Below are 25,048 nucleotides of genomic sequence, written 5' to 3'. Positions count from 1 at the left end.
GAGCAAATCTAGAGGAGTTAGCCAGGCACTGAAATAAGTGATTGCCCTTGAGGCATCTAATTGATCTTTTAGGACCTAGAGCTTTAAATGGCTGTGTAAGAGGCTACATAGGAGCAGGGATGGGAGATGGTCACGTCTGATTGGAGCCTCCGGGGTAACCTAGGACTTCCTGAAAGGTCATGCTTTGGAAGATAGGGGGAAAGAGGGAAATACGCCACATGGAGGAAGAGAATAAGGCAACTGGCTTGCTTGAACTTCGGCCTGGATGGAGGGTTCTCAGAAGAATTTGTAGTCATGAGCAAGCCTTCATTCAGGTTTGATGCTGGAATTTACATTATCTGTGACCAAAAACTCCAAGCGAAGACTTGAAAGTTGTTCCAGGTGAGTAACCAGAGCCTCTGGTAGAAGCAAAAGTAAATGCTCTCTGAAGAGATGAACTTTAAATCTCAGCTTCAACGTATTCCCATAAAGTTTTAATGAACGTTAGCACACACTAAAATGTTAGTAGTTGGGGGGGGGGGGGATATTGTGGTGTCTGATACAATGGATTATGTTTTTCCTTATTTTACTATTCCTGCATTTTTCTAAATTTCTATAGATATGCATATGAAATACTGTTTTATGAGAGGAAAACTAAAAATATATATCAATATTATATTTAGGAAGAAAGTGTTGCAGCTATGAAGTCAACCAGATATCACTATCAAAATATATTCAGCATCACTCATCTGTGAACTTTATTATTTTTTCTTATTGTTGTTTTTTCAGGAACTGATATTCAGCCAATCTGTCTTCCCCAAAGAGATGACAAATTTGGCCAGTGGATGGGGCAAGATTTCAGAGTGTAAGAGGAATCAAAAGAATGTAATAATATTGTTTCCAGGCCCTTTTGTGGGCCCAGTGGAAGCTACAATTTTGTTGGCCATCATAATGCATTTATCCTGTCTTGTTTTGTTTTGGTTTTCTCCCTAAGTTTTGACCGAGTGAAGATTTCTAGTTGTCTTCACCATAAAAAAGTCTCTTCTTAATGGTTCTACATAAAACTCCTCCTGCTGCCATTTGGTTAAATATGTAAGATAAAGGATAGCTATGTAACTATAAATAGATGAAGAAGAATAAGTAAAGTGACAATTAGGAAATAATAACAATAGTTCAGCTTCCTTGTTTTTAATATTGGTGTTGTGTGGTTTTTTTTAAAATAAAGAATTTTACAAAATATTGCATTATTGACTAAAGTTTTCCTTCTTGGGAAAATATTCAAGCATAAATTGAAAGAAGCTACAATTGCATATGTTACCTTAAATATCTGCAGAATTTTTAAAAAACATTCTTTATCACATATGTGATTTTAAGAAAGAATATAATTCATGACACACACACACACACACACACATACACACACACAAAAGGAATTTCTGCGTTTTGGTTAAACATCTATTTAAAATAGGTTAAAACTTGTAGGTTTCTTATTGTTTCAGTGAGGACAATTGAATAATTTACCAGTCCCTTCTCCATAGCATCCGAATATTCAAATGTCCTGCAAGAAGTGGAACTTCCTGTCATGGATGGCAGAACATGTAATACTGTGCTCTGGGGTATGAACCTTCTTCCCCCCGGAAGGACCATGTTGTGTGCCAGCTTTCCTGATGGGGAAAAAGATGCTTGCCAGGTAAAAAGCAGAAACCCAGCCCAGTTATTCTACCTTTCCCTATGAGCTGTTTTGGAGGGTATCTGTTTCAAAAGTCCCTTTTCCCTCATCTTTCCATTGAAAAATGAAAAAATTTACTTGACCTGGGCTGAGAGAGTTATTTCTTGTCCCATGCCCATTCTTACCCCCACAATTCTTTTTGGGGAGGTGAGGGAGGGTAGAGAAGGTGGTTTCAACATTTCCAACCTAAAGAATCAAGCAGGATGAGCACTTTGGCATAATAATTAGGTTCACTGTGAATTAGTTTTCATTCCACCTTTTGTGAAACATTGTGATTGTTTTTTTCAAGCCGTTAGTGCAGAATGCAATGCTTGCACAAAGTCTGACCAAAGGTAGCATACCTATAGTTACTTTGGGTAAAAGATATTGTGAATGACAGCGACCTCCCAAGGCCTACACAACATTACAAAGAACACCAATCTTTACAAGCTAAAATGCGAGAAAAGGGAAGACTGATTTGTAAAAGATATGCATTTTGTTTTGGATGAAGATGATTTACTTGGAAAGCATTTTTTTTTTCCAAGTGGAAGAGTAAGGAGTTTTGATTTTTTGCCAGCAAGCAGCTTGAAACCGCTGTGGTGAGCTCCCTGAAATTATCTGTTGGAAAAATGTTTAATTTTTCTTCTAGCGGATGACAGAACAAAGACCAGGAGGAGTTTAGGACAGGGGAGCTAGAAAGTTACAATCATGCCACTTTCTAAATTGGAACACTGGTAGACTAAGGGTGCTTTGTCCTGTCTGCATTCTTTATAGGCAATCCTGTTTTGGAGGAAACCCTCAAACAATTCTGTTCCTTTTGAGGAGGGCTTAATCTGACACAAAATTGACACATTCTCAAAGAAGCATATTATTCTGGAGAATTATTAAAGATAGGATCCTGAAATTCTGTGTTCCTTATCCTGTAGTCTGAGAGCCGGTGGTCCTTTACATCTAGTCCTTGGAACAAACTTAGGCTTCCCAGGCATTCTGTTTTCAAGATCTTGAGCCATTGCGTGACCTTGGGAGCCCTAGTCACTCGTGTTATAGCCTTATTCCAGGTGATGAGCTATAGAGGAAGCATATATCTGTAAATTCCACCTCTTCTTTTCATTGATTTTGGAATGTATATCTTTGTTCCCAAAAATAGTAGGAGGAAGATTTAAATGCTAGCTTGACAAGAATGCAGGCAATAGGTGGAAGGATGTTACATCTGGGTGAAAAAAGAGTATCTTGAAATCAGTGGTGAAGAAACAAAAAGGTGGACAAAAAATATTGATGGACAATGACCTTTGGTCTTACATGCCTCTACTTCTCTCTTTGAGATGAGTGGTGATATTTGTGCACCTGATAAAATATTTTTAACTTGTGAATATTTTCAAATTTTCTCTCTCTCTCTACTACAAAGGGGGATTCTGGGGGTCCACTTGTTTGTAGAAGAGACAATGGGATCTGGATTCTTGCTGGGATAACTTCCTGGGGAGCTGGTTGTGCTGGAGGTTGGGATCCTTTGAGAAACAGAAGAGCATCAATTGGCATTTTCTCTAAGGTGTTTGAGTTGATGGATTTTATCACTGAGCACATGATCACAGGTGGGTGTAATATGTGTGAATTTTTTCTTCCTCATTTTATTGCAACTCAAAATTGACCATTCTTATTTCAAGGGTAGTCATTCTGATATGTTGCAGATACAATCAGAATTAAACAAAGCAAGAATATAGCTGGTTTTCAATTCCTAATCCAATGTATATAAACATCTGTCTCTGAATTCATGAACATTGATATCTAGCAAGTGAACTTGAACTTACTGACTTGAACAGCAACTGGATCTTCAAGTGTATGGTTTATATTCATGCAGATTTTCATGAGTTCTTTTTAAACTTTTTTATGAGATTTAAAAATAGCCTTTGAGAATAGACTCCTCAGAGGATTCTTTCTTCATTTATCCAGTTGGCGTTTTTTTTTCTCTCTAAAGTACTTAAGAATACTAAAAATAAAACACTCCTCTTCCACTTCTCCCATTCACCCTTGTTCATTTTACTTGGCAACAGTGGTGAAATTATAAAATGTTTGGAGACATATTTTTGTTCTGTGGCGCTAAAATCTAGATTAGGAAAATAAATATGGGTCTGGAGAAGCCAACCCAACTTTCCAACTATTGGGGAAGGCAAGGAAGTGAATGGAGAGTTGTGATAAGAGGTGAAGTGCAGGGAAGCCTGGAGAGCCATCAGATCGCTGAGGAGTCTGAGGGGCTTAGCCCTGAGGGACCAGAAGATTTGCCATGCAAAGGGGCAGCATTTTCAAAAGAAAATGGCACAAGGGGCAGCCTCTGCAGGATAAAGAGACATGAGGAAATACAATTCACAGAATGAGTAGTTTAGTATAAGAACCAAATGTATTAAAGGACAGTCCAGACCCCAGCAGCAGAATGTAGTGTTCTCTCCGTCCCTCCATCCCTCCCTCATTATAGTCCAAGGTCAGCCACCTAGCTGGTGGTTTGCCCAGCATGGCTGCTGTTGGTCCAGCTGAACGCCAGCACTCCCTCAGACTAGATAGAGCAGGCTCTCAGCTCATTTTCATTGGTCTTAAGAGTAAACGTTCTATCATTGCCATTACTGCAAGGAGAAATTGGTGGCAATTTTAGTCAACTTTTCTCACCTGGAAGAGAAGGTTAAAAAGGTTAACACGCCCTAAACAAAGGTTGATGATAATATTTCTAAATGGCAATGAAATCAGGCAATAACCATTAATTCCACAGTCAAATGAATATCAGAATGTGACTAGTCATTTTTTTAAAAAATAACACTTCCTTAAGATCAACTTTCTAAGTTTCTGATCCCTTAGTTGCCTGTTTCTTCTAGCTTCCAGCAATTTAAATGTAAAACTGGTATCTGAAATTTCTGAGTAAATGATAGGAACTTGCCATATCATTGCTAAAATTTGTGTACTTTGGTATCTTTATACAAAAGTATTTTATTCTAACCCCTAGACATTCTAATTAGCAATGGGAAAACAACATATTAATTCCATATGCTGTAGTAGCTTCAGTATGACTAACGTTTTGAGAAAACGATAAATGTTAAATCTGAAGAACTCAAAGAAAAGAACATTATGAATACTATTCAGCCATAAAACAGAATGAAATCCTGCCATTTGCAACAACTTGGCTGGACCTTGAGGGCATTATGCTGAATAAAGTAAGTCAGACAGAGAAAGATAAGTACCATATGCGCTCACTGGTATGTGGAATTAAAGAAAAAGCTCATAGATACAGAGAACAGGTTGGTGGTTGACAGAGATGGGGGATAAGGGTGGGCAAAATGGTAAAGGTACAGACTTCCAGTTATAAAATAAGTCATGAGGTTCTAATGTACAGCATGGCAACTATAGTTAATAATACTGTACTGCGTATTTCAAAGTTGCTAAGAGAGTAGATCTTAAAAGTCTTCATCACACAGCAAAATATGTAACTGTGTAGCAGTGGATGTTAACTAGATTTATTTTGATCATTTTGCAGTATATATGAATATTGAATCATTATGGTGTATGTCTAAAACTAATATGTTACATGTCAATTATCCTTCAATAAAAAAGTAGGAAAAACGTATTGAAGAAGTATATCAGATGGTTAATTAATAAAACTATTATATTTTAAAAAATAAAACATGATTTAGAAATTTTCCTAATGAAGTCTGCATTTACAATGTCTAGATCATAGCCCCTAAAAATATGTTCATTTCCATAAACATGAGTTACATAATGTAAATTGTACATCTTCACACTGACTTTGTACTATAGGTCTTGAAATATCGTCCATAGCTGAAGTAAATAATCAACTTTTTCCCTATGTTTTTTAAGCTTGTAGACCTCAGGGAACAGTGTTATTTGGGGAAAATGGGAAGATTCGTTACCCCCATTCAAAAGAGGGCAACTATTCTCATAATTGGTATGTACCCCAGATAGGAGTGATTCCTGGGTTTTTCCCAAAAAATCATGCCATTTAAGAGGCTATGTTTTGGCAATTTCATCTAGTATCTCAATTTATTTATCTGGTTTACATGAAGTCTATATATTTCATCTGATATTTTATGGTTGGCAAATATTTGCTAATTTGGTGTTTCTGATATCCGTTAATACAAATTATCAGCACAAGTGACTAAGACTGGTGCTTACATGAATTGATGTATTCAAATGTCTAATATTAACAGCATATGGTAGTGAGATTATTATGGGAATTTAGTGGTTAATCCTTTTACTTATTTCTGTAATAATGGTAATGTTTTGTTAACTGTTGCCTAGAAGATGGAAACTACCTCATCTATAAGCTTCAGTATCTTTAAATATTTTTTCGACATACCCTGTCCTCCATATGGCTAAAGATATTTTTTAAGCTTTAGAAATTAGTTTTGCAAGTATCTCATTTCCTTAAGTATTTTACATTGCTTTTTAAAATTGTACTGAGCATTGAAAGGTATTCAAAGGTAGATGACAGTTCTGTGAGTTTATAATCTGGTAGGAGAAGAGAGCTGGACAAAAATAACTATACTAGAAAACAAGATGAAATAAGCTTTATAATCCACATTGCCCACATGTGTTGGTACTATAGAAAATGGAAAGCTAATTCTCATTGCAGCGATTTGTGAGCTGTGCGTGTAGTGTATACTGTGGTTGGGAGAGGTGGGGGATCAAAATGCTGAATGAAGGGGATGGTGTTGAAACTAGGCATTGAAAGATAGTTATGATTTTATAGCTCATGAAGTCTTTTGTAGCTCTAATATCTCAGCGATTTCTACCTGTCATTCCAGGCATAGAGAATTGTGTTTAAGAAATGTTAGGGAGGTGAAGAATATTAGATTGTTTGGACAATGTGTGTCCCAGTGCAGCGGGAGAGCAATGTGAATGTAAATAGAAACTGGGATGGTAGTAGGCAATGAAGATAAAAAGGGTGGTAAGGCCTTAATTGTAGAGGACCTTGAATTCCACGAGAAGAAGCTTAGACTTTATGCCATAGGCCATGGGAAGCTAAAATGGTGGCAAGATTATAATTTACAAAATAAATGGAAAATGAATGTAAGTATGTTTTACAAGTATAGGATAGAAATGATGTGGCTTAATTGCAACCCATATTTAAAAGGCTCAGAAGTCTAAGTTGACTTTCTATGAGTCAACATAGTAATAATATAATACCAGTAAAGCCTTTGCCATCTTTGCTTAAACTTTTAAAAGAAGAATCATCCAGAACCAAGAGTAACAGTCCTGTTTTATTAGAGTCCTGGGTGGGATGAGTAGGGAGGAGGTCTCCAGTTACAATCTTTAGAAAGGGACATTGATAAGCTGGAAATTATCTGAAGGACAATGACTAAAATGGAAAGAAATTCAAAACAGTGTCTTGGGAGATATGGTGGAAGGAACTAGGACTATTTTTTGGTTCAAAGAAAACTTGAGAGGAAGGAACTGTCTTCATTTATGTGAAAGGCTATTACAAAAGCAGAATGGGACTTGTTCTGATTAATTACAGAGCCGAGAACAGGAGCAAAAGGTGGATGTTAGGAGTAGGCAGATTTCAATCCAGTACAGTTTCTAATTTGAGAGATTTCTGCCTCAGAACATAATGAATTTCCTTATAAGTGGGTATTTGAGGTATGGGTGGCTATGGGTGAGATGAGAGAAAGCATTTATATATATTAGGTAAGAGAGATGCAGATGACAGTCCATTTACTCTCAAACACAGAGAACCTGTGATTCAGCGTCAACAATGAAGAATTAAAGAAATCTGCAAGAATGACTTTCAAAACAAAGGTGGTTATTGCAAAAGTCAAAATGAGTTCAGATAAAATACAGTGGATGTGGCAATTCAGAGTTTGGGAGCTGATTCAGCAGATTTGTAGGCTCGGAAGCTATATTCATAATGGGATAAGTGATTGTTTAAGACTTGGTATCTCTCCTTCACTAGTTAATATAATAATAATATTTTTTTTACTTAAGGCCTAAGATGTGTCAGGCACTATTTAAGGTGCAAGTAATGCAGCATGAATGAAACAGACAAAAATATTTTCCTTTGGGGGGCAAGTTGGAAGGTGGAGAGAGTAGGGATAATACAAATAATGTTGCATATAATAGTAGAAGGTAGTAAATGCTGTGCAGAAAAATAGAGGGTGGTCAGGGAAGACTGCACTGCAAAGATATTTGAACAGAGACTTGAATTAGATGAAAAGAGGGAATTATATGAGCCTCTTGGGAAGGAACATTCTTGGCAGAAGGAATGGCATGTACGAGGCAGGAAAACTCTTGGTATATTTGGGGAACAGCAAGATCAGAGAGCATGAGCTAAATGCCAGAGGGGAGGAGTGGTTGTAATCAGTGGTGGCAGCCATTGGAGGATTTTGAGCAGAGGAGGAACATGACCTGATACATTTTAAAGGATCACTTTGGCTGTTGTATTGAAACTAGAATGTAGACAGATAAGACCAAGAACTGAGAGACCAGCTGCTACAATAATCCAGGTAAGGGCGATGCTGGCTTTGACCAGGTTGGTGGTGAGAAGCCACAGGATTTGCTAATGAGTTGAAAGTTTGAATTTTAAGAGAGAGAGGGCCTTATGATTGACTTGAGGGTTTTTGACTTATGGGAAGGATGGAGCTGCCATTGTTTGAAATGAGGAAAACAGTTAAGCAGTGAAGATAAAGAGGAAAATGGAATGGTAGCTTTTGGGTAACAGGACAATAGGGTCAAAAAAAGCAGGGATTTCTTTTGTTGTTGGTTTGTTTGTGTTTTTTGTTTTTTTGGAAGAGTAGGTTTAGCTGTCCTTATGGGCAAAGAGAAAATAAGAGTGATAAATCAACAGAAATACATATGTATGATGAAGAAATTTTCATGAGAGCATGCATACCAAATGAGAATGTTTAGCTTTGGAAAGAAATAATTTATTTTCTGGGAAAACAAAAAATGTTAAGGTAATCTGTAGGAAAGTTGAAGAAATTTAAACTTGATGTCGTCTTAGTAACTGTACAGTTTTAATTGCTTCAAGTTTAGGGGATAAAGTTGAGAGTAAATTTTTAAGACGTTAAATAGCTTGTAGGGACTAAAGTAAGATGTCAACGAGAGAATAAGACAACTTTCAGCAACATCACAACCTCTTTAGTATTCGGATGAATTTGTACTCTATTTCAACAACTCTAGAACAAACTTCTGGTAAAATGTATCATTTTATGTACCACCAATAAAGAAAACAAAATGCGCAAGCTTGGGAGATCTCCATATAAAGCTGGGACACTGCAGGCCTTCTGTGTTAGGCTAATCGAGGCAGAAACCCACCCACATGGGAAGTTACATACCTCAACTTTGGCACTGGACGTAGGGAGTAGAAAAATCTTACCGGAGAATTTGAATGACATGCTAACACTCATGTAGGTCTACAGTCTAAATCCTTTTCACCAGTATAGTCCAAATTACCTCAAGCAGAAAAATATAGTATGCAGTTGAGGGTGTCCCCCAGGTGACTGGTTGAAGCTAATACAAGTCCATTCTGGAAAAACTCTTTCAAGTCAAGTCTAACATAATTGTAAAATTACAATGTCAGAGCCTTCTGATTTTAGAATGTTCGAATGTGCAAAAACATGTGCTTTAGAAATGTAATAAGACATGGAGCCAATCTGCAGCCTTAGTGACTTCTCCAGCACACTAAAGCAGCCCTGAATGGGGTAAGGGCTTTATAAATTCCTAGTAGAGTCAGTTCGCTAATGGTAAGGGAGAAAGATAATGTGAAGAGGAGCAGGGAGTCATAGAGTCCCTCCAAGTCCATCTTTATTCTGGCAGGTGGTAGCTAGACTGTCAGAGATGGCAGACACAGGGCACTCAGGAGGTCTCTTCATTTCATGCCCATGGGAAACACTGTATTTCTCAGAGCCTGGAAGAGTACCTGGATATAATTAATACTCAGTAGAAATTTGAATGAATAAATCAATAATTAATTTTGCCTCCTCTCTGTCACTTAGCTTGACTAGACCTCAGAATCCTTTTTAATATGGCAATCAATAACAATACATCAAAGTTGGCATATAATTTGCAATCTGTTTTCCATCTCTGAGTTAGAGATTTTGAGGCAGAAAATAATTTGATGAGAACAGGAGAAAGTACTGGCCTTTGAAATCATAAAGCCTACACTGTATTTCCTATTATATGAGATGTGATGAGTCCTTTAATATCAATGCCAGTTTTCCCATTTGGAGAAGGGGAGCAATTTCTCTCCTGTCTGCTTCGGAGGGGCGTAATGAATCTTGGGAAGGATGATAGATGCAGGGTGCTTTTTTAGTTGGAGTGCTTGAAAAACTGAGCTTTATAATATTTTAGGTGTCTTATTGCTTTTTAAATTGAAGTGCTTAAAAGTGATTTTAATAATATTTTAGCCTATTTTTTACATCTATGTTCAGGATGATGGACTTGAACAGAAAAAGAATAAAGCAAGGATATGTTAGACAGTTTCTGCTTAAGGAGGAGATGTATAGTAGTAAGACGAAACATTGCGCTTGGTTTTTGGAAACTGGGCATAAAAGAGTTGGATAATGGCTACAGCCCTGAACATCTATTGCTGAGAGGGCAGAGGGCAGTTCACAGGACTAAGGTGGTTGATGATTATGACAGAGTTTTAGAAAGAAGTTCATTCTGACAGTTAGATTCCAGAGGAGATTGCTCTGCACTTAGAGGAATGTGAGACACGGAAGACGCTTACGATTTATGGCCCACTGGGGTTTCTTTACTTGAATAATAATATGGGTTCATGTAGGAAAATAAAGGTGTAAAGGATTACGCATGAAATTATGTAAGACTACTTTCAAAATGTTTAGACACGCGTCTAAAGATGTTAGTGAAAGGTCACCCCGCTGACCTTCCTGGGAGCAGGAGGGATGACATTGCAACCGCAGGGACTGTGAGTTAGGACTACCTTGGAGGATGTGGCTGGTTAGGGTTCACATACGCTGCATGATCAGTCCGTAATTCATAATTCATAATTCAACTTCTGGATGAACATTATGAATTTTCAATTAGACTTAGAACAGAGAGATGAATCTTCGTTTTTTTTTCAATGTAGATCATAATTCTAGCATTTTATAACTAAATGAAAATGTAAAGGTGGTTTCTGGCCATTCTCTAATTAATTTCTATTGATTAGATGTCAGAAATCCAAGCATAAACAACTTACTCTCACATACGGGATTTCCACTGCTTTTTATCTTCTATCCTGTAGAATATTATATTATTGGTGAGTTATGAGCTAAAGCCTAGATAATAGATCTTACATGTCACATTTGACTCTGCCATTTATTATACATTGTCCACCTTCCCCTGCCTAGCTTATGTATTTGGAAAATAATGGTACCAGAAGATAAAATTATCCTGGTGAAATTTACAAGCTTAGACATAGAAAATCAAGTTGGATGTGATCATGACTATGTATCTTTGCAACCAAGCAATGGAGTGCTTGTTAGTAAGTATGTTACATTTATTTTCATTGGGCATTCCATAGTTCCCAAGAGACCAAGGAGGACCTGAAATTAGGTTTCTGCACACAGGACAATTATTTAATCTTATATACTGTGCCCTTCTTGAAGGGGAGGGGTTGTGTACAGTAAGAGTGGAACCAATGACCAGCATATTGACTGAGTTTTCTCTATTCCTTTCTCAAGTTTAATTAACAGTATTGAACAAAATTGATGTCGCAGTTGTCAGAAAATTTCTTTTCAAAGCAATGTTTATTTTATTTTTTATTTTTTCCACAAAAGCAGGTACCTGTTAGCCAAATTTGGTAAAGACAGATGAACGAATGCAAGAAAATGTAAACCAATCATAACGCTACCACCTATAGTCACTGTTAACGTTTTGATGTAGTATACTTATTTATTCGTACTAACTGTATTGAACTTTACTATACTTTGTATTATATTTTTTCTTCTCATGACACAATTATTTCATGTCATTAAATTTCTTTTATTGACTACCTCATGAGCCATATACGCATACTGATATATGTATTTATTTGAAATATTATGTGTTAAGCATGATAGAATATCTCTAGAGCTGGTATAGACCTTGGTCTCTAGGTCTCTACAGGTCAGTGGTTAGGACAAATCTCTCTTCACAAATGTTCGACCAGATGTCATAGACAAAATATTATGCTAAGGGTTATATTATTTATTGACTAAGTGATTTCATGCTTCAGGCCTGCTATTTACCCAATGATCATTTCTTCAACCAATCATTTGTTAAAAATCAACTGTGTACCAGAAATCATATCAGGTCCTGGACACATATAGAGTAAAAGCAGTCTGTGCTTTAATGAATTTTGCAGTTTGCTGAGGTAACGAAAGATGTACCACAAAGTAGGAAATGATGTAGGATAGAAAATGTGCCGTGGCAATTCAGAAAAGGTAGCTCTAATTTCTGTTGGGTATCTGGGAAGGCTTATGGGAGAACTGGACATTGAGTTAGGCCTTGAAGGATGAGTAGAATTTGGATACGGGAGATTAGGTATGAGAAAGTGAATGGAATATAAAATCATGGAAGCAGAAAGTGGGGAATGATTAAAGGGGCCACTAAATAGTTTGGGGTGTTTAGAACAGAATTCATGGAAGATAATATTAGAAAAACAAACATATATATGTTTACTTCCATAATTTTTTAGTAATATTATTCCAATTTCTTTTTCTTTTAAGGTAAATTCTGTGGAGATACATTGTCCTCGCCATTGCTGACAAACACCAATGAGGCGACAGTTACATTTGTTTCTGACACAGAAAATAGTGGCAGCGGCTTTGACCTTACCTTTACTGCTGTACAGAAGAACTCAGAAGCAGGTAGTTCAGATACATTAATTCCATGCTGTTTTTCTTTGATTTGGGAGTGAAGAAGGGAGAATGCCTTTGGCCATTCACTTGGGATTTCCCCAACACTTCCATAGGTTCAGGTTGTGGGAGTGTGGCTGTGTTAGTGGAAGAAGGGACGATTCACTCTGCCAGTTACCCTGACTTGTATCCCAGGAATGTAAGGTGTCGTTGGTTCATTCATGCTCCAGAGAAACACATTATAAAGGTAAGCAACAAAGGAAGCTCTTTACTTCATTGAGAACTTAGCTGTGTTAGTTAAGCAGAACTTACTTCACCTGGACTGTGAAATTGCCATGTGACTGGGAATTCTATTTGCCTTCTTTTTTTAACCTTAAAGGGGATCTATGAATGTGGTTTTGAAAAGGTTCAGCAATTTAAAAGAGAACACAATGAAAAGTGTGCTTCGTTCTCATCCAACTCCCATCCTACTTCCTGGTGACCAACACTGATAACTTTCTAGATCATCCCTCGAGAGATATTCTGAGCATTTACAAAAATGTACGAGTATGCATTTATATTGTATAGCAATGCATTTCCTACTTAAAAATATGTCAAAGATTTTCCCAGATGAGTGCACAGAACTCTTCTTTTTTTTTTAGTTGTTTGCCAATGTTTATTGCAATATTATCCACAATAGACAAAATGTGGAAACCATCAGCAGATGAATGGATAAATAAAATGCATGCATATAAAAAATATTATTCAACCACAAAAAAGAACGAAATTCTGATGCACACTGCAACACGGATAGATCCCGAAAACATGAAGTAAAATAAGCCAATACAAAGGGACAAATATTGTATGATTCCACCTGTATGAACTATCTAGAATATGCAAATTCACAGAGAAAGCAGATCAGAGGTTACCAATGGTTCGGGGAGAGGGGAATAAAGACTTACTGCAAACTCATAGATACAGAGAACAAGCTGATGGTTGCCAGATTGGGGGGGGGGAATTGGGAATTGGGGGACAAAGGTGAAGGGATTAAGTACAAATTGGCAGTTAGGAAATAATCACGGGGATGTAAAGTACAGCATAGGGAATAGAGTCAATGATACTGTAATAATGATACAGTGTCAGGTGGGTGCAAGACTTATGGGGGGATCACTTTGTAAGTTATATAAATGTCCGTACACTGTGCTGTACATCTGACCTAATATAATATTGAATGTCAACTGTAATGGAAACAATTTTTTAAATAATTAAGAAAAAGAATTATTGCTTATTGGGCACTGAGTTTCTCCTTAGAGTGATGGACAGGCTTCAAATAGTGTGATGGTTGCACAGCACTGCGAATGTCATTAATAAAATTTAAAGAAAATATACAGAAAATGTAAAAGAGAAAATACAGGGGAAAATCAAGCAACAACAGAATATATAAAATCACTCGTACAGAACTCTTTTTAACAGCTACATAAAACTATATTGTGTGATGTCCCATAATTTCTTAAACCAATTTCCGATTAACAGACAGTTGGTTAGTTTCCAGTCTGCCCATACCAGCAATGCTGGTACCACTGCTTTTGGACACACGTGGATGAATAGAATGACCAGAAGTCGACTTGCTTCTGGGTCAAAGGGTTTATGCCTTTAAACCTCATAGTCAGTTGCCAAATGGCCCCCAAAGAGGCTGCAATTATTTACACTTCTGCCAATGGAATATGAGGGAGTTACTGAGAACCTTTTAATTTGTAGAGGGAAACTTTTAAAGTTTATCTCTTCCTTCACCACTCCTCCGGTTTCATGTTTATAATTGTACAGCTGGCATTTGAGGACTTCACTACGGAATTTAACCAAAACTGTGTTAATGATGCTGTTGTGATTTATGGTGACTCCGAAGAGGCACATGAATTAGGTGGGTCACATTCTGTTCTTTAAACTTAATCTGAAAAGCGTGAGACTAACTGGAGTAGTTGCGGCATTGGCTGGGTTCCTTGGGTTCCCAGAGGTAAAGTGGGAATATGAATTTCTTATGTTGGAAATTCACGATGCCATAAAACTTTAGCTTTAAAACCCATCAGCCAACAGAGGATTCACTCTTCCACTTACCCTGATTTTACCCTTCCAGTAAAGTTTTTAGTAGAAACATGCAAAATTTGAAGAATTTTTCAGAATATTTAGAAGATGAAAAGGAAATCCCAGGGAAAAAGGAAAATGGTAACAATAAGTACATTTTTGGCAGTTATTTAAAGTACATTTTTAAACTTCCTTCTTTTCCGTATTAATCCCTTTTCTGTGTTAATCCATTGCTGATCTTTTTATTTTTATGCCCAAGAAAAGTAATGAGCAAAAAGGGTAATCAAAAGCTATAATTTCTAATTGAGTCTTAAAAATTAATATTTTGAACTGAATCTTCAAATATCCTTTCAAATTTGGACCTATCAATTTACTAAGTATAAAAAATTTTCCCTTCTAGCCATATAGCCACTTTTAACACCTAGTACTATCTGTCCCTTAGCTAGGGGTTAGTGTGAGTTGGAGACCAGAAATGTAGGTAGGTTCAGAATGTTTATTTGGATGTTTAGGGCAGGTGAGTGGAAGCACAGTCCCCGGATCCAGCAGAACTGGACCTGTATAGAGAGGGGGTTAGGCCAAGCAGATTTCAGGGGTCCCTATTCACATATGGTGTAACCACATTCTGTTTGGAAGGAATACCAACTTTGGGATATTTTCTGTAACTTGCCTCTTCTCGTTGTCTCCAAATTAACAAGCCATTGAGGTTTCTTTTCATACTAAAAATCAGATGTCTTTACCCTATACATTGTTTTTTTTCCTGTGAAAACTTATAAATTATTATCTTGAAAATAGTGTTTCCTTCCCATATGAAGTAAAAGGGTGTGACTACAAACCAAAGGTAAAGAAAAACAAAGTTGCTGGAAAATAATTAATCGGATGATGTTTTACCTCTGTTTTCTTATTTTTAAACATTTTTATAACCATAAATCAAACTTTCCTAAAACTTTTGCAGCTAAACTTTGTGGAATCTTTAATCCTGCTCCAATATTCAGTCCTGATAACATGATGGTGATTCATTTTAAAACTGATGGTGAAAATAACTTGCGAGGCTTCAAGGCTAGATTTACCTTTCTGCCCTCAGGTCAGCATAAACACTTGTGCAATAGTGATTTTTGCATATGAAAACAGTTCTGGAGAAGATAATTTAGCCATGTTTACCTAAATGTAGGGTGCTTGAATCACCTCAGTGGCAAAATAAAAATTCAAGTTCCTGGGCCTACACCGAAAGATTTAGATTCTGTAGATATGGAATGGGGCCCAGGAATCTGCGCTTTCACAAGCACCTCAGATGAAGCCAAGAAACTACATCTAGATGATCAAAAAATATTCTGAGCACCTTATGTTAAAAGTAGATAATCCAGATTAGAGAATGTGATTCAGAAATGAGATTGACAGCCTCTGTTTTGGGATGTTTGAAGGTTTTGAAAGATGAATAGTTTTCTAGGCATTCTAGAAGATAAAGTCGGCTTTACTCAGTCAAAGAGAACATCATCTACCAAGACCCCAATGTGAAAAGAGAATGGATGATGTACAAAAACTACATATAATTCAACATCGTTTGACTTTTGGGGGGATGATGGAAAAGGCAAGAGTTAGATGAAAACGAATGTCGGGCATTACACTTTAAATATCAGAGTGACAGGATGCCTAGCTAGCATTTATTGATTACTTGCTCTGTACCAGGTATAGACTAAGAACTTGACATGTATTATCACATTTAATCCTCCTTAAAAACCTAAGTGATTTGTACACAACTCCACTTTTCACAGGTGAGGAACAGAGGTTTAGAGAGGTACGTTTCCCGAAGATGCAGAGCTGGCAGAGAATTAGAGAGCCAGAATTCCATCCTTGGTGGGAATGTGGAAGATGGATAGGGAGGATAGGGGTGAACTTACATGCAAGGAGAGTGGTGAGGAGGTCATTGTATTTAAGAATTTATTCTAGATACATTGCTTCATTAGATATGTTGGGGGGAGGGGTATATGAAGGAGAAATGTTCTAGCATGATTTTCAGAATTCTAGCTTGTGTGGCTAGATGGATGGTGGAGCTACTAAATGACACAGAGAAACATAATGACACCATGTTGACTGTTAAAATCAACTGGTTTCACCTGAGACATGTGGCTTTTTTTTTATCAACTTGTGGGAGATCTAGATGGAGATATCTAGCAGTGCTAGATCTTAGAATTCAGGAAAGAAAGAGATTTAGATTGAGGAGAAAATTTTGGAAGTCATATATATATGCAAATGAATAAAAATAGGTTTATAAACAATACCTTGTGGAATATCTTTCAGGCTGAAGAATAGGATCCTGAAAAAAAGACAGATTGAGACAAGTTATCCTTAGATACATCAAGAAAACTAAGAGAATAATTTCATGGAGCCAAGGAAGAAAGCAATGCTTGAAGGAGTCAGATACAACAGGGATATTAAGAGATATACAACAGATCATATCCATGGGATCTGGCATTTAGCATTTGAAAGGTCGAATTAGTGAGATCAACCTTAGAGTGGTTTTCTAATTGACCAGGTTAAGCAAGTAGGGACAGCTAGTGTAAGCTACTCTAAATTATCTTTAATGAAAATTTTTATTCATAGACTCTTTAAACAAAATTGGATCAACATCACCTCCCAAAACCAATCCTGTATCTTCTTCAAAAGCTGTTCCCTATGGTGAGTTGATGGCCATGTGTTTACTATCTATTTAATCTCCTTTCTTCTTTAACTAGGTGTCTGTTTTGAAAGTCTCATTTTACACTGATATAACTCCACAGTGAAGAAGAATTAGTTTTATGATTAGGACCGTGAAACTTTCAGAATCCTGTTTGGGTTTGCATATAAACCAACAAGTAGAGAGAAAAGAAATAAGCTTTATGATACAAAGAAAGGGGGAACAGAGGGCAATCCTTTATCCTCATCTATTCCTGGGCAAATGTAATGTTTAAAATATCTTCCTAGACTCTGTATTTAATATGATCATGCATTTTTGGGGGGAGGGGGAAAAGTGTTTTGTTTTTGTCTTTTAACACAAACTGGCAACTTTTATTTATACTCTGCAGTATTTTGTTAAATATCATGATCTTTCATTGTTCTGTGTGCATTTACTAAATACGCTCTGGTTGATGGGCTCTAATATTATAGAAAATTGTACAGGGAGCTTGAAGAGGCAAAAAAAACCTGCCTTTTGGGAGCCAGAGGAGGCTCCATGGAGAAGATAGACCTGAGCTGAGTCCCAGCAGTATTCCAGACAAGAGAATAGCATTTGAATGTCTGAGCGAATTCGGCATGTTTGAGGATTTGTGAATAGATTCATGCAGTGAGAAAGAAATGAAACAAGGACATATAATGAACAACCTTTTATGCTCTACTAACAAAATTTTCCTATAAGAATATAAGTTCCATATAATATAAATTCCAATATAATTGCTTAGCAGGGTCACCCGAGCAAGCTTTTAAAATCAGATTCCCCAGAGGTGGGTCTTGGGAAGTTTTATCTTTATAAAGCTCATCTGATGTTTGGGAGTTACGATTGTCCACTATGGCAAGCCATTAGGGGAGAAGTGTGTTCTGAATTATTTCAGTTGAATAAGTCATTAGTTTCATCTTTACTGTAGGTGTCTGTGGCATCCCTCCGTTTAGTCACCAGTGGCTTTCCAGAAGAATTGCAGGAGGGGAAGAAGCCTGCCCCCACTGTTGGCCATGGCAAGTGGGTTTGAGGTTTCTAGGCCATCACCAGTGTGGAGGTGCCATCATCAACGCAAACTGGATTGTGACTGCAGCCCATTGTGTGCAAGCGTGAGTGAAACTGATGGTATTTTACTAATGTGTTTATAGACCATAACTAGGACATAATATCATTGTATAACTTCAAAAACCATCCACATTCATTCCTTTCAGTGTTTCATCTACATAGCCATTTAGCTTCTATTTAAAAGTGTCAGTAAGGAAAGTTATTCAAGTCCTGAAATTAGTCCTCCCCTTTGTGGGAATCTGATGATTATATTGGGCCCAAGTATGCTTATCTGTAGCAGAAAGTTATTGGTCAAAATTAACTGTCGTTCCATAAAAGAAGTAAGTCTGTTTCTTCTTTCACGTAACAGTACTTCCTATTCTTGAAGATCCCTCTGACATTGCCTCTTAATTTCATCTTTAAGATAAAGGTTCATTGTTCTATTGTTTGTCAGTAATTCAAGATGCCTCCCCATGCAATGTACCTTCCTCTGGACTGGTTTATTGTTGTTCCTCTTAAAATATAGTTCACAACAGTAGAGAGCACAATAGTTAATCCACCACCTTGACCACTGGACCTAGGGAACTAAAACATTTTGGTTACCTGTTCCAATTGTGGGTTGTCATTTTTTCAATTGTGGATGATGTCACAATATGAAAGAATGTATATAACATATATGCAATTTAAAGAACAGTGACTATACATTTGTGCTCCTACCACCAGTTTAGGAAGGATCTTTTTACTTACTTTTCAAGACCCCTTTGTGCCCCTCCCAAGAAGTAAACACTATGCTGAATTTTGCATTCATAATTCCTTTGCTTTCTAAAAAAAATTTGGTTTTAATATCTATAAATCCTTAAAACCAGTATATTGTTTTGGGTTGTCTTGGTTTTGAGATTAACATAAAATAATTATAGTTTAAATTCTTCTGATTTGCTTTCATCCTCACAACATGTTCTGTAGATTAAGCCATGGGATGTATATAACTATAATTAATTCATTTTCACTCCTAAGTAGTTAAGTCCATCACTTGTGGGTAGGTTCTGGACACTGTAGTTTTAAATATTCCCCAGATGATTCCAATGTACAGTCAAGGTCAAGAACCACTCCCCATCTCTGACCAATCTTGACCGCTCCACTGCCTGCTCACAGTGGGCCAGTCCTGTTCCCCAGACATGCTGAGCTTGTTCCTGGCTCAAGGTCTTTGTAGACACTGTTCCCACAGCCTTTCAGGATACCATATTACATTCCGTTGTCTTGCCTCCTTAAGCTCCTTTTAGCTTTAAGTTTCACAGACTTTCCTTGTTTTTGATAACCTTGACAGTTTTGAGGAATACTCATCTGGTATTTTGTAGAGTGACCCTCAATTTGATTTGGTCTGATATTTTCCTCATGGTTATACTGGGATTATGGATTTGGAGGAGGAAGACCACAGAGGCAACATTCCATTCTTATCACATCATATCAAAGATACATGTTATCAACATAACTTATCACTGATGATGTTAACCTTGATTACTGGCCAAGGTAGCATTTGCTAGGTTTCTCCACTGGAAAGTTACATTTTCCCTTTTTCCATTCTTAACTCTTTGGAAGTAAGTCACTAAGGGGAGCCCACAGTCAAGGTGTTGAATGTGAAGCTCTGCCTTCTTGAGTGGGGAGTATCTATGTCAATTCTTTGAAATTCTCCTGTATGGGAGATTTGTCTTTTCTCCTCAATTTGCTTATTTATTAAATTATTTCTTTATGTCAGTATGGACTTAGGAATATTTATTATATAATGCTATGTATTGTTGCTCAAATTATTTTAGGTTTCACCATTGTGAGCTTTTTCAGGGCTGTTTCTTGTCTGTTTGACATTCCCCCCATCATTTGTGTGACACTACAAGACATTCCAGGCTCAACTTATACTAATATATTCCCTCCTCAGTCCCAGAATCAGCCATTTCCCCAATGAACCCTGATTTATTTTGTTGGAGAATAGTATGAGAAATCAAGATCTGGACACTGGGTATACTAGTTGCAACTAGGATTTTAGTCTAGTAAACTTCTAGGCTCTCTCAACTGGCAGAACTAGAAAATATAGGAATACATACTAATTGATGAGCTAAACATGCGTTCACATAGATGTTTCCAACTCAATCCAGTACTACATTCTAGGCCTCCACCCTCCCCTTGGAGAAGCCTATTTTATAAGAATTTTATCAAAGTGCATTTTTATGTATTATGGAAAAGAAGCCTTAATAGTAGTGTTTAATTAGTGAAAATTGATGTATTAGAAAAGACAAATATTAGCCTTGATGCCAGAGGGACAGAAGAAACTTTGACAGACTCACTTGTCAAATAGTATAGTCTTTTCTTGAATGTATATGATGGATCATGACACCTTACAGCAAGATGTAGACCATAGCAAAACTATTATTCCCAAGGTGAATATTCAACTTGGTGAGTCAGTTGAGATTAATAAACACAATCACTGTAAATGTTTGTGAACTATTCCGGTTAACCACAAAAATAATTTGTATGCCATTCTGTTAGTGACTGTTCTTGATTTCTTTCTTAAAAAATTATTATTGTGAAAAAAGACAGTTAAAGAAAGTTATCAAGTAAAGAAAGTTACCAGGTATCAAATCTAAACTACCCTATCCATTTCACTAATCCGTCCTTCTTCTATGTTAAATAATTAATATTAAGATTGTTTTAATGATCTGATTTTCCATTAATATTTATGCACATGCATATATTTAATAGTATTTGTATGTATCACATCTATTATTTCATAACTTTTTGCACATAACATTGTGCCTTATATTTATACTGATATGAAAAATGTTTGTGTGCTTCATTCTTTCTTTAACTCATCATAGTTGCCTAGCTTATTTGACCAGAGAAATGTCTTTTTGAAGCTGTTCCTTGAAGTGTATAGATCTTAACCCCAGAAGTGTTTGATATGCTGGTATAACAAAAGTGGTATGTTCCACCCATTCCTGCCTTTGTGAGAACTCTTCAGCTGATTCCTTCAGGGACTTGTTTCTCCCCACCTTATCTTCATCAACCCTTTAAACATCCGGGACTCTACCCTCCATTGAAGAGAACTTGTGAATATCCAGATGAATTGAAAAGGGAAATTTGCTATGTGGAATGAGCCAGTTAGGGAGCTATACAAAATCTGAGAGCTGAAATAGACATCATTTTTGCTGAAGGTCATCAGGGGCCAGGCTGGCTGACATGGTTGGGTAGGGCTTCAAAGACAATAAGGCCAACTGGCAGCAACGGTGTACCACCTCCCACATAGCTTCCCTCACACTGGTTACCCTTCGTATTAGTGCTTATACTTGAGCATACAGCAGGATCACCTGGAGAGTTTCTGATTCTTTAAGAATATTCTTAAAGAGAATTTGTATTTCTATTAAGTCCCCTGGTAAAGTTGTTCCACACTTTGGGAAAACCTGGTGTTCTCCTCTTGCTAACTCCACATTGGTCTTTGTGCTCATAAGAAGTTTTAAACATACTTTAGGGGACCAAACTCACTTTGCAATTACACATTGGTCAGCAGGTTTTTTTCTATTTCAGCCACTTTTTTTCTGTAATTCAGTAGTGACTATTTCTTTGCCCATAGCAGTGACACATGTTCCACTGTTGGGTTGGGGGTAAGACCCTGAAAACATAACAAATGAGATTTGATTGTGGACAAGTGTGAATAAAGGATGGGAAAATTAATCAAGTGATATCTTGAGTTATTATCCCACTATTGGAAAAATCTCAGACTATGTTTCTTCATAAAATGTATGTTGCTCTGCCGTAAGCTTTTTATACATTGTTCTCTACCAATTTAAAGGACATTTGATGGCTATACACATAAAATATCGCTAGAAATTATTCTACGTTATCAACTCTGCCATGATTTTTACCATTTAATTGTTTTGTGCACACTAGCCTCTATATAAAGAAGTAGAGTGACTGTAAGACGTAAATGTCTTTACTATCAAGTAATAATTTAGAGGGTGACTTTGAAAATAAAGTTTAATCCTTCCATTAGAGTGCATGGCAGAGAATAACAATGATAATGCCGACCATTATGGAGTCATTACCATCTGCAAGGTACTTGCCAAGCACTTTACCTGAGTTAGCTCCCTTAATAAAGGCATATTGAAACACATGAATAAATCAGACTCATCATGCAAGGAATTGAAATGAGCATGGTTATGACTTGAAAGAAGATGCCTACATGTATTAAGAAACTTCTCCTTTGAAAAATGTGTATTGAAAAATAATTTCATTACCTTTATTCTTCCTGAAGAAACACTTTTGAAAAATGAAAGACTCTCTACATTGAAGTGAGAGAATATTTGCAGCAATTAAGGGACTGTTTCCTCAGATATTATTTTCAACTGGAGACCTTGATGTGGCCAATTAATGAATATTGATTCAAGCTATTTTTACATCTTTTTGAAGTATATCAAAAGTGTGCAAATTTTAAACTTATAGTTAGAAGAATTTTTCACAAAATGAGCACCCAGATTAAGAAACAAAATATTGCAAACACCCAACAGCCCCCTTTCATGCCTCTTTCAATCATCAACCCCGAAAAAAGTGATCAGTGTCCTGATTTCTAACACCATACGTGAGTTTTGCCTAATTTCGAATTGCTAATCTCTTTTTAACCTCAATGTCATCAATTATCATGATTTGATCAAAGCCAATTTGAGATACATTCCTGTAAGATAATGCTTGGATGCTTTTAACAGTAAAACAGACCAGAAGCTACCTCATTTTGAATGTACTTTTTGTTTCAGGTATTTCTTAATATCACTGTGAGATTAAAATAAGCCGTACTTTTTTCTTTTTTCCTTCTCATCATACAAATAGACTTTGGTGATATTTGGAAAGGGCTCCAAAGTCATTTTATGGCCAAAAGACGGGGGCAAGATACACATGTAAGAACTCAGGTAGATCAGGAAGCACAGTATGCCTTCTCTGGTGGGAGATCACACAAAGGTGCCACACAAGGGACTGGGTGGCATTTGGCTGACTGAGCAGTGCATGTTGGTAGGGCCAGAGGGGGTTAGCCAAATGGTGAACGATGTCACTGCATGTCCAACTTTTGTTCTTTACTTAGGAAAAATAATCCACTCTTCTGGACTGTGGTTGCTGGGGATCATGACAGAACCCTAAAAGAATCAAGCGAGCAGGTGAGAAATGTCTTTAAAGGTCATTGTACCTCTACGTTAAGTGTTGTCACATGCCAGAGAATTCCTTTAGCTAAACTATGTAATTAGATCTTCAACTGCTAGTGCCCCTTTGCATTTATAATTTATACCACTATTTAAAGGCACAATTGGAGATTACATTTTTCATCGGAGAATTAGGTGAAGATAATGAGGAACTACAAATTCAGGTCCATGTGCACAGGTACAGATAGGCTGGTTTCTCCAGGGCTGCCAGGCCTCAGAAAGTGGACTGGAAATTATGGACACGGATGACCCTTTGGAATTTAATACACAGTCATCTTCATTGCTGACATATGGAAATGCAGCGATTGAAGCTTTGTTTTTGGACTATTATGCAAGGAAGTAGTTTGACTCATTGACTTAATCTTGTAATTCTCTTGCTTGCCACTGGTACAGGTGAGAAGGACAAAGCGTATCGTGGTGCATGAAGACTTTGATAGCCTGAGCTACGACTCTGACATCGCCCTAATGCAGCTGAGCTCTCCTCTGGAGTTCAACTCTGCGGTGAGGCCAGTGTGTCTCCCACACGGCACGGACCCTCTGTTTTCCTCTGAGATCTGTGTTGTGACTGGATGGGGAAGCATTAGTGAAGGTAAACATTCTACCTTGGCAAAAACACTACTGCGGGTTGTTCATTTAAAAATTTTGTCATGGAAAGGATAGCGGTATTGTTTATTTTAGCCTTTCTTCCTGCCAAAAGATATTAGATTGGTGCAAAAGTAATTGCGGTTTAAAAGGTTAAAAATAATTGCAAAAACTGCAATTACTTTTGCACCAACCGAATAGAAACCATGTTTAGTTTAGTTGTAATAGGTGATCAAATTAGCGAATGGGCTGTTTTATATTTTTCTTTTAGTGTGACCAATTATAAGTAGGTTAGATTGGTAAAGGGCCGGGTAATAAGATTTTAGGCTTTGCAGGCCATATGGTCTCTGTCACAACTTCTCAATTCTGCCATTGTAGCACAAAGCAACCATAGACAACGTGTAACAGAATGGATGTAGGTGTGTTCCAGTACAACTTCCTTCATGAAATTTAAATTTCATGTAATATTCATGTGTCACAAAATATTATTCTTTGGATTTTTTTCAACCATTTAAAAATGTACAAACCTTTATTAGTTCCTGGATTGTACTACAGTACAGACCAGGAGTTGGGGGGGTAGGGGTGTGCTGGCACCCCTGCTGGCTGTGATATGCTAACTCTTTGGCTCAGTTATAGAGCCTTTAAAGCCATCGCGAAACACACACATATATATATTTTTTCAGGAGTTTTAAAAATATGCTTTCTTTCTTTTTTTTTTTCATTAAAGTTTATCGGGTGACAATTGTTAGTAAAGTTATAGAGCTTTCAGGTGTACAATTCTATAATACATCATCGATATATCACATTGTGTGTTTGCCATAGTGAAATATTGAAAGAGCTGAATGGGTTGATGTTTGTGTTTTACTTCTTTTCAAGATCATTTTCTTTTACATTTTCCTTCTGTTTCTATGCCACTTATTTG

General features: G+C 36.9%; 1 protein-coding gene across 1 annotated transcript in view; it reads left to right on the top strand.

Moving 5' to 3' along the window:
- The window catches only part of OVCH1 (ovochymase 1), a 72,220-nt gene that overhangs the window by 2,677 nt on the left and 44,495 nt on the right, over nt 1–25,048 (top strand). Inside the window, 14 exon segments of the mRNA XM_088791067.1 lie at nt 769–811; nt 813–844; nt 1,518–1,669; nt 3,093–3,276; nt 5,543–5,630; nt 11,035–11,168; nt 12,394–12,534; nt 12,639–12,769; nt 14,326–14,419; nt 15,533–15,661; nt 17,179–17,253; nt 18,195–18,375; nt 23,430–23,502; nt 23,938–24,133. Of these exon segments, the coding sequence (XP_088647193.1) occupies nt 769–811; nt 813–844; nt 1,518–1,669; nt 3,093–3,276; nt 5,543–5,630; nt 11,035–11,168; nt 12,394–12,534; nt 12,639–12,769; nt 14,326–14,419; nt 15,533–15,661; nt 17,179–17,253; nt 18,195–18,375; nt 23,430–23,502; nt 23,938–24,133 (1,653 nt within the window).

The sequence above is a fragment of the Rhinolophus sinicus genome, chromosome 1 (assembly GCF_057876585.1).
Source record: "Rhinolophus sinicus isolate RSI-liver-muscle chromosome 1, RSI-T2T, whole genome shotgun sequence".
Taxonomy (NCBI): Eukaryota; Metazoa; Chordata; class Mammalia; order Chiroptera; family Rhinolophidae; genus Rhinolophus; species Rhinolophus sinicus.
This window is presented reverse-complemented; position numbering and strand designations above follow the sequence as displayed.